This window comes from Epinephelus lanceolatus, chromosome 23 (assembly GCF_041903045.1).
Source record: "Epinephelus lanceolatus isolate andai-2023 chromosome 23, ASM4190304v1, whole genome shotgun sequence".
NCBI lineage: Eukaryota > Metazoa > Chordata > Actinopteri > Perciformes > Serranidae > Epinephelus > Epinephelus lanceolatus.
In genome coordinates, this window is record NC_135756.1 from 7,513,655 (window position 1) to 7,523,731 (window position 10,077).

At 38.0% G+C, this 10,077-nt stretch overlaps 1 protein-coding gene across 1 annotated transcript; it reads left to right on the forward strand.

Annotated features, from left to right (window-relative positions):
- The first annotated feature begins 4,359 nt into the window (after positions 1-4,359).
- snrpf (small nuclear ribonucleoprotein polypeptide F) lies at positions 4,360-9,458 on the forward strand. Its single transcript, XM_033614530.2, has 4 exons — positions 4,360-4,489; positions 5,869-5,994; positions 8,748-8,812; positions 9,153-9,458. Exons 1-4 carry the CDS (start codon positions 4,487-4,489, stop codon positions 9,217-9,219), a joined length of 261 nt encoding a protein of 86 aa, XP_033470421.1. The 5' UTR covers positions 4,360-4,486; the 3' UTR covers positions 9,220-9,458.
- Positions 9,459-10,077: the final 619 nt, after the last annotated feature.

Below are 10,077 nucleotides of genomic sequence, written 5' to 3' on the forward strand. Positions count from 1 at the left end.
TTTTAAAGATATTTTGTGTCTCTCTGTGGTTGATTTGTGTCTCTTTGTGGTTGATTTGTGTCTCTTTGTAGATACTTTGTGTCTCTTTGAGATTGATTTGTGTCTCTTTGAGGTTCATTTGTGTCTCTTTGTAGATACTTTGTGTCTCTTTGAGATTGATTTGTGTCTTTTTAAAGATATTTTGTGTCTCTCTGTGGTTGATTTGTGTCTCTCTGTGGTTGATTTGTGTCTCTTTGAGATTGATTTGTGTCTCTCTGTGGTTGATATGTGTCTCTTTGGGGTCGATTTGTGTCTCTTTGTAGATACTTTGTGTCTCTTTGAGGTTCATTTGTGTCTCTTTGAGGTTCATTTGTGTCTCTCTGTGGTTGATTTGTGTCTCTTTGTGGTTGATTTGTGTCTCTGTGGTTGATTTGTGTCTCTTTGAGATTGATTTGTGTCTCTCTGTGGTTGGGTTGATTTGTGTCTCTTTGGGGTTGATTTGTGTCTCTTTGTAGATACTTTGTGTCTCTTTGAGGTTCATTTGTGTCTTTTTAAAGATATTTCGTGTCTCTTTGAGGTTGATTTGTGTCTCTCTGTGGTTGATTTGTGTCTCTTTGAGATTGATTTGTGTCTCTCTGTGGTTGATTTGTGTCTCTTTGGGGTTGATTTGTGTCTCTCTGTGGCTGATTTGTGTCTCTTTGGGGTTGATTTGTGTCTCTATGTAGATACTTTGTGTCTCTTTGAGGTTCATTTGTGTCTTTTTAAAGATATTTCGTGTCTATTTGTGGTTGATTTGTGTCTCTTTGTAGATACTTTGTGTCTCTTTGAGATTGATTTGTGTCTCTCTGTGGTTGATGTGTGTCTCTGTGGTTGATTTGTGTCTCTTTGTAGATATTTTGTGTCTCTTTGAGATTGATTTGTGTCTCTTTGTGGTTGATTTGTGTCTCTTTGTAGATACTTTGTGTCTCTTTGAGATTCATTTGTGTCTTTTTAAAGATATTTCGTGTCTATTTGTGGTTGATTTGTGTCTCTTTGTAGATACTTTGTGTCTTTTTGTGGTTGATTTGTGTCTCTCTGTGGTTGATTTGTGTCTCTTTGAGATTGATTTGTGCCTCTTTGTAGATACATTGTGTCTCTTTGAGATTGATTTGTGTCTTTTTAAAGATATTTTGTGTCTCTTTGAGGTTGATTTGTGTTTCTTTGAAGTTGATTTGTGTCTTTTTAAAGATATTTTGTGTCTCTTTGAGGTTGATTTGTGTTTCTTTGAAGTTGATTTGTGTCTTTTTAAAGATATTTTGTGTCTCTTTGTGGTTGATTTGTGTCTCTTTGAGATTGATTTGTGTCCCTCTGTGGTTGATTTGTATCTCTTTGTAGATACTTTGTGTCTCTTTGAGATTGATTTGTGTCTCTCTGTGGTTGATTTGTGTCTCTTTGTGGTTGATTTGTGTCTCTTTGAGGTTCATTTGTGTCTCTTTGTAGATACTTTGTGTCTCTTTGAGATTGATTTGTGTCTTTTTAAAGATATTTTGTGTCTCTCTGTGGTTGATTTGTGTCTCTTTGAGGTTGATTTGTGTCTCTTTGTGGTTGATTTGTGTCTCTTTGTAGTCGTTTTGCACCTCTTGTAATTTTTCCTGTTTTTGTGGCTGATTTGCATCTCTTTCTAGGTATTTTGAGTATTTTTTGTGGATGACCTGTTTCTCTCTGTAGTTATTTTGTTGTTGCATATCTGTGGTTGATTTACATTTCTTTGTGGTTCATTTGTGTCTCTTTGTAGTTATTTTTTTTTCTCTTTATGTTGTGTTTTGTCTCTTTGTTGTTGTGTGATTGACTTTTAGAAAGTAATAAGTCACTTCACACAGTGGCTCTGACACTAAAAACCCAACTACCTACCACCCTCTGACTGGGGGCACCAGGGGATCAGACTCCAGGAGGGACTAGTGCCACCCCAGGCCACCCCTCTGGCTCTGCCCTTGTTCTCAACATACACCCACACACACATTGCTATCATGCCACAACTGACACGTTGACTGACTGACTGATTGCTTAATTACATGGAGGGCACCTCGAAAAGCGAGGGAAGAAAAATCGGCTAAATGATGTAAGGACTTCAGTATTTCAAACACGCGCAGAAAGAGCCAGTACACTTCAGGAGGAATTTAGTGAGCGCACCCAGCCCTTTACTGGAGGAAGTCAGATGTTAGTTTTATTCACAGTATCAGGTTGGAACTTGTTGGATGCTTTGGTAACAGTTGAACACTTCAATGCAGAAAAATGAGTGAAATCTTGAGGCTGTTTGTGCCTGGAGAGAAATAGCTGCCTAGACAGAGAGCCAGCATGACCCAGATATGACAGTCATTTCACTTTTTCAGGTCAGAGTTTATAATTACTGAATAATCTTCTAATGATGGGCAAGTTAAAGTTAAATATTCCATAGAGCAGGTGTTGCACGTACAGTACAGTTCAGCTCAGGGCAGGTGGAGAGATTGACAGTGACGCTGGATAAACTCCAGAACAACAGAATATGACTTCATTTGCTTTGGATTAACCTCACAGTAATCATATGGCAAATTGAAAAGGAATGTATTTTCAAGCAGAGCACGTAAAGTAATATAAGGTCACTTTGTACTTCTGAGGATCATGGACTCACTTAAGGTTGTTACAGCTAGAAATATTAGGAGTACTTGATTAATTGATTAGTTAATCGACAGATAAACAATCAGCAACAGCTGATATATGTAAATATATAATATTTTTCTCCTCCACTACATTTAAGAGGGAAATACTGTACTTTTTTACTCCACTACATTATGTGACAGCTTTAGTTACCCTATATTTTACATATTACATACACATATTAAGTGCTTATAAATGATGTTTTGTAACAAACCCAACAGTAAATACAAATAGAGCCAAAATGATAAGTTGATTAAACGTCAAGTCCAGTTATTGAATTACCTGGCAACTATTTTAATGATTGCAAAAATACTAAATATTTCGTGGTTCCAGATTCTCAAATGTGAGGATTTGCTGCTTTTTTTTTTTTTTTTATAAATTATGCAATAATAAGGAATATTTCACCCCCTAAATGACTATTTATGCATAATTTACTCACTACGTTAAATATATGAAGAAACATTTGTTTTTCTTGCATGCCTCTGGTCTCATTTATACAGTCATATGCTCAGTACTTCCCAAACAGACAGCTGAACTTAAAGTTAAACTTATTTTTACTCTCCTCAAAGCCAGACTCCATTGACAAAAATAATGATTTTACTTTTGTGAACATAAGAGCTGCTGGTTGCGTTCCTGTCTCAATTAGTTACTTCATTTGGGTTACTGTTTGACTTCTGTGTTTTAAAGAGCCAGGTGAAATTCAGCAAAGTCACACAGAAACCCAAATAAACTAACCGATTGAGGCAGAGGTAGACCAGCAGCTCCTGTGTTCAGCAAGTTAAAATGACCATTTTTGTCAATGGAGTCTGGCTTTGAAAAGAGCATAATAAAGTGTCACTTTCAGTTCAGTTCCCTGTCAGAAAGGGCTGTCTGTTTGGGTAGTAATGAGCATACAACTGGATAAATGAGACTGCTCTGATATATAGTTTAGCTGTTGTTTTTCTTTAAACTCAAACTGAGACAGTTTTTGAAGAGGAATCAGTTATGTAGGCATAAATAATTTGGTGCTTCCTGTTCTATGGTGCTAATTATTTAATGCATGTTGTGTCTTGTGTTGTTCTGTCTGTATGTTTTATTGTTGTTTGTAATGTGCACTGTTACTTGAGTTCTTGTTGCTGAGTCTTTTGTATCTTAAGCCCCAGCTAGGGACGGGCATTGCAAATTAGCTTAGGCTATAAATGCTGTGGTGTGTGGCATTTATATACGCTACATATTTGTCCCTATACAAATAAACATTAAATAATTAAATATTTGGTAGGACAGGTAGAGAGTGAAAGGGGCAGCGAGAGAGAAAGATATTTGTAATAAAGCTGAAGTTTGGACTCACTATTTTCTGATTTCTTAGAAACCAAACAATTGATTAAGAAAATAATTATCAGATAATACTATAATATAAATAATCAATAGTTGCAGTCCTACATAAAATTGTTTTTACAAAAAATAGCTCAACTTCAGCCAACCACAGCAGTACAATGCTGCTTACATATTAATATAGTGAGTGATAATAATATAATAATGTCATATGTAATAGTTTTACAGTCACAGGAGATTTTTTTCTGCATAAATACTTTCTCTCATAATACTTAAAGTACATTTTTAATATATACACACACACACACACACACACACACACACACACACACGTTGCATGTTGCAGTGTGACCCTCTGACCACCAGGTGGCAGTCAGTGAAAACACAAACACTCCTCTCTGAGGTCAGAGGTTTGTACTTCCTGTTCGGCGGTAAAGCGTGTTCTGCTTTGCGAAGTACAAACGTTTTTGTGACGATTATATATTCGTTTAATTCATTCCCAGACCGCGTTAACTAAACAGAGATGGTGAGTGCATTTTATTATTGTTTACCATCCACTAATTAAATGTTTTGTGGGGCTGTTGTCTCTAACACCAAGCTAGGAGAGTAGCCTATTTGCTAGTTAGCATTAGCAGCGTTAGCTTCTCATTCATGACTTCAGGTGAATGAATCCCTCTCTTTTACGCGCACGGGAAGTGTGTATGTGTAATATTTATCTACGTGAACAGTAACAGTGTAGATTTATTTCTTTTGTAGGCAGCATAAGTTCATTTACAAGTGAAATTAAGTCGCGTTTTGTCTGAGTTGGAGCGATTTATGCGGAGACACAGCGGCACCAAACTCCATTACAAAATCTTGCGATTTAATGTTAATCTGCAAACAGTATGTTTTATACTTTGTAGGTTTATTTGTTTATTTTTTTCTTCCTGGATGTGTTGCTTGCCTCGGTTGGATGGGCCGAACGCAGCCTCACTGACTGTATATCCTCTATAAACAAAATAGTGCAGCAATATGTGTATAATTTAACATGTAGTATTTTATATTTTAATTCAGTCAGTAATTTAGCCAGGGGCTGGCTGGATTATATGGTTCAGGCTATACCAGCAGTTTCTTTATTAGTAAAGTGTATACGTTATTACAACACATCAGCAACACATGTAAATATTAACTTAGTATTTTTTAACTTAAAGTTATCTTGTTTACAGCCATGAATCTAAACTCATCTGCTTCAGAGAGTTGTTTTATGCTCAGAAATGTATTTGAAATAATACATTTTGTGCTGAATTAACTGTTAAATCATCACATCAATTTAGGTCACTAGATGCATGTGTGTGTTGATGATATGCTAAACCACAATTATTCTTTAATTACAGATTTTTTTTAATTTTCATTTATTTGACTCAAGATCATATCACACGGTACGGAGTTCAAACATTACATAAAATAAAACAATGGCGCGTGGCTTAAGTACAACCAGTGTTACTCACAAAAGGAAGGACTTTATTCAAAAAATCACCCAGTTTATAAATTACTTTTGGCTTAACTGATTGTAACAACAAAATTAATTTAAACATAGATGGACAGTTTAAATAATACTTTGGCAAATACCTTTCTCTGTAAGTCTTTAAGCTTAAATCTCCAAGCGTCATCTCCCACATGATGATCACCACAGAGGCTGCAGATCCTCTGGTTTCTGTCTGATTTTAGGAATTCTGGTGTTGTTTCCTCTAATATTACAAATAACTTGTCTGTACTTTTAGTTTTCATGCAACAAGAATAACAAGATACTTTGTAACAGAATATTGGTCAGTGATGTCACAATATGTATTTATAGTTATCTAATACAGCCAAAGTGTAGCATGATAAAGTGTGTGTAATAACCTGTCGTATCCTTTCTCTCCACAGAGTTTACCTCTGAACCCAAAACCATTCCTGAACGGCCTGACAGGCAAACCAGTGATGGTGAAGCTGAAGTGGGGTATGGAGTATAAGGGCTACCTGGTGTCTGTGGACGGGTACATGAATATGCAGGTGAGAACAAGTTATCGTAATTATAGTTATAATAGTTATAAGTTATTGTGCAAACAGAAAGCATAAGTAGAAAAAAAAATACAAAGCAATATATGAGTACGTAGAATAAGTGAACTGCAAAAACAAAGCAAGCAAAGCAATATAACAAGAAAACAGCATAAAAACACAAAAGCAATATAATATATAAACATCCAAATGTAGCAGAATATAATAATGATACAGACACAGTTTCAGTACAAGTGTTATTTATCAACTGGTGTATACCCTGACTGCTGTCCTTGCTTGCAAAGAGAGAGTAGTTTACTAAAGGCTTAAAGGAGCTATATGTAAGAAATCTAAAGCAAACGGTCGTAAAATCCTCCTAATATGTCACAGAGACTAAGGAATAACGTTCATATAACATACTGATCTTACCGACAACAATAGTACAGCCAGAATATTAGCATTTAAAAAATTTTTTTACTGTCTGCAAATCATGTTTATGTTTTGAATTTGTGTTTTGACCTGTTGCGCGACCCACCGCCGTCTACCAGTCACGCAGTCAGTAGAGTCTCAGCATCAGTTACAGCTACGACTGAGCTACAGCAGCACGTCAAGCAGCATTAGCAGTGTCCCAGTACATAGCATTAGCAGCCGGCTCTTCCTCAGCTGTATCCCGGCAGCAGCGTTAGCAGCAGAGAAGCCGCTAGGGTTGGGTCGGTATCAAGTCGGTAATACCGGATTTTCGCCACTTGGGGGCGCAATTGACTCATTTAAAATAAAAAACGACCATCGGACAACAGAGTGACAGTAACAAGTTGTTTCTTTTATTCCTTACAAATAAATTTTGCAGCTCCTTCATCTGGCTCAAAGCCAGAGTGTTGCCATAGTGGCGCATTCTTTGATTTCTTTGAGACTAAATTGTCCACCATTATCGACTCCCCATCACTATTAAACAAACTCCAGGCTACAGTAGAGGCCTCGGCACATGCGCACTTGCACCCCCTAGCTCAGTCCCCACCCCCACCCCCCTCTCTCTCCTCCTCGCTGTGCGCTTGGCGAAGAGGCAGACACAGGTGCCCACAGACTCGGGCGTACTATAAGCGGACAGACTCCATGTAAAAATGTACATGAAAAATCCCCGCAATGTGAAAAATACATGCCGAACAGTCTTTTGTGTGACACTGCGCTCACAGGGCTTGCGGATGTCCACTTTTACTGGGCGGACCTCCACAGAGTCCGCTCCACGCACGTTCCGCCCGAGTATGCGGCCCACGGCAGCCGCCCCTGGGCAAACAAATGAGTCTCCAGCGTGCCGCTGTCTAGCAACCTCCAATCTGTAGGGGAGGAGGGGCCGACACGACTCACAGCAGTATTTTGAATTTGAGTGCAGTAACCGTTTTGGCCACATTCTTACATACAGCGCCTTTAAGGTAAAATATATTATAGTAATAGGCTGAAGCTTGGTTGATTGCGGTTTGCATTTTCATTCATGTCACATTTTTGTAACATTTTGACTTGTTCCCTCTTTACTTAACCATATTTGCACACTTTTCTATCTCATGTGAGACCACAAGAATCATCACAAACAAAATGTTGGAGGATTTACGCATTACAAGCTCGAGAGCTTCCATTTGTCCTTAATGTGAACAGCAACTTTTCACTGTGTGAGTGAACATATTTTTCTTTAACAAGGAAATTATAACAGTGCATTTAAAAAACACTTCATAAAAGTACTTTGTACGCCGCGTGCATTTGTCAGTCAGAGTCCTCCCTTTTACAAGACGACATATAATGAGGGGACGTACACATGTGCACACAAACATAAATGCAACATGTGTAAAATGACTGCAATATGATTTTATATTGTAATTCTTTATATGATCATGTCGCATGTACGAAAATGTTACTGTTTATCATGTGGTCAGTTTGATGTAATTGTAGTGATGGTGAAATGATCCAACTCTTGTGCTTGTGTTTTTGTTTTCAACAATATGGTTAATGAGTTTTCCATTTATTTCCTCCACAAACAAGATTCAGTTCAATTACAGATCAATAATCTGCCCCCCAAAACCCTGACACAGTCAAACTTAAGACTGCAGTGCAGCCCTAAGTTTGATCATGTACACTGGAATCACAACAAGTTCTGTTTTATAAAGAGGCTACAAAGGTTGCCCAGTATTTCTCAGAAGAGACACACTAGTGGATGGCAATACATCTGTTAGAAGCAATTAGAGCCAGTCTGACAAAGTGAATATTGCCTCTCATGTGACTGGTAAAACTGAGATGTCCCCCAGTAATATCAGTCTCTGGTTGGTTGGGATCTCCACGCCCACAGCTCTTTTAACTCTTGCACTTTTTAAGCTGAAAAGCAAAGTGGAAAGTGTTGCAGTGTTTTTTGCGTTGTCCCTGACCAATAAAAAGTGTTTGTAGTCGTGCCTGCACACTCAGCACATAAAGAAATCTTTTGAAAGACCTTTTATCCTACACTTGTGTGGGCTGTGAGAGTGTACAGTGAATATTTTTTTTATTATACGTTCATCTCGCAGTTGCCAGCATCTTTGTTTTACAGAAAAAGTTGTGCAGAAATCTTTTTGTTCTTTACATAATTTATTGGGATCTTCCCATCCTGAGCTGTACCTCTCAGATCAGTGCGAACATCTATCCAGCCTCGTATTTCTGGGACGTCGTTCTTGTCAAATGGAATTTAATCTACAAATACACTGTTATCTGTAGCCTCTTGACCTTTTTATATTTACATGTTTTCCTGACAGCTGGCAAACACAGAAGAGTATGTGGACGGAGCGTTGGCGGGTCATCTCGGCGAAGTGCTTATCAGGTATGTTGTAAACCGAAAACGTCTTCATTCCACAACTAGTTCAGTAGATGCTTCTGTGTTGAGCAGTTAATTTGACATTTACTGCTTTTCATTCTGGTAATTTAAAGTATGATATAATGTTTTTAAGAGACCACACCTGGAAAGCATCACAGAACAAACAGGTCTAGATACACAGCAGCAGTTTTTGGTTAACTAACACAAAGACGGAGATCCCTAACTGCCTCGACTAACCGTGTTAATAATTACCGTTGTGTGAAGCAGATGAGCACTACATCGACACTCTGTGTGTCTGTCTTTCCCCCACAGCCAGTTGTGACAGTACTATGTTTCAATCCCACAGGTGCAATAATGTTTTGTACATCAGAGGAGTAGAAGAAGAGGAGGAGGACGGAGAGATGAGGGAGTGATGTCGGTGAAGAGGACCCGGCCCTGCTGTGTGATCGTACCTCGTAGTTGAGTTGACGTGTGTTTGTGTTTTCACCATGTGAAACGAATGGACGCCTGCGGTTTTGTTTTGTTTTTTGTTTTTCCAAGCAGTTTTGAAAATGATTTTTTTTTTTTTTTTTTTTACTGTATGTGAGGCCAATTTTAAGTTGTGACTTTGTGATACAGACACAATAAAATGATTATTGTACCCTTTCTTAAACCTGATTATCGTGGGTGTTTTTTTGCATTTGATGTCGAACAGAAGTGTACGTAAATTCCTCTTTAAAGAGGGAACTTTGCTGATTTTCAGCGGCCCTTGTGTCATCACAGCGTGGGTCGTATGTGCAAATGAAGTACGTTAAATCTTGCCAGATCTCCCTGCTCGTCTCTCAGCTCAAATTTCAGTGACTGAGAGTACTTGTAGTGCTTCCTATTTCTTCCCTAAAATGTCTTCAGAAACATATCTTAGTGAACTGTTTACCTGTTAAAAGGAAACACGTTTACGTCACTCACTAGCGGGAGTGTTTATTGATCCAGCAGCTCAAATTTCACCGGCTTTAGAGCTGTTGCTTAAACTTCAGATTGAGAGAGAGCCGCCCGTCTGTCTCTTTCTGAAACTCAGACCAAACTCTGATGACACGTAAAACTAAGGGACTGTTTGATATTTCCAAGGGGGGAGGGAGTGGCACAAAAAAGGGAGACATGTCCAAATTTTTTTTTGTTTCAACTCAGGAGAGGGACATTCGACTTAAAATGGCTGGGTTTTTTTGATTTTCAAATTTACAACAGTCCTTGAACTCATGATGTGGCATGAACACTACCATCAGAAAAAAAAAACA

Excerpts from the sequence above, each read along its gene's own strand:
- snrpf (XM_033614530.2), top strand. Across the intron at positions 5,995-8,747 it reads ACGGGTACATGAATATGCAG|CTGGCAAACACAGAAGAGTA; the intron begins GTGAGAACAAGT and ends TTTTCCTGACAG. Across the intron at positions 8,813-9,152 it reads CTCGGCGAAGTGCTTATCAG|GTGCAATAATGTTTTGTACA; the intron begins GTATGTTGTAAA and ends TCAATCCCACAG.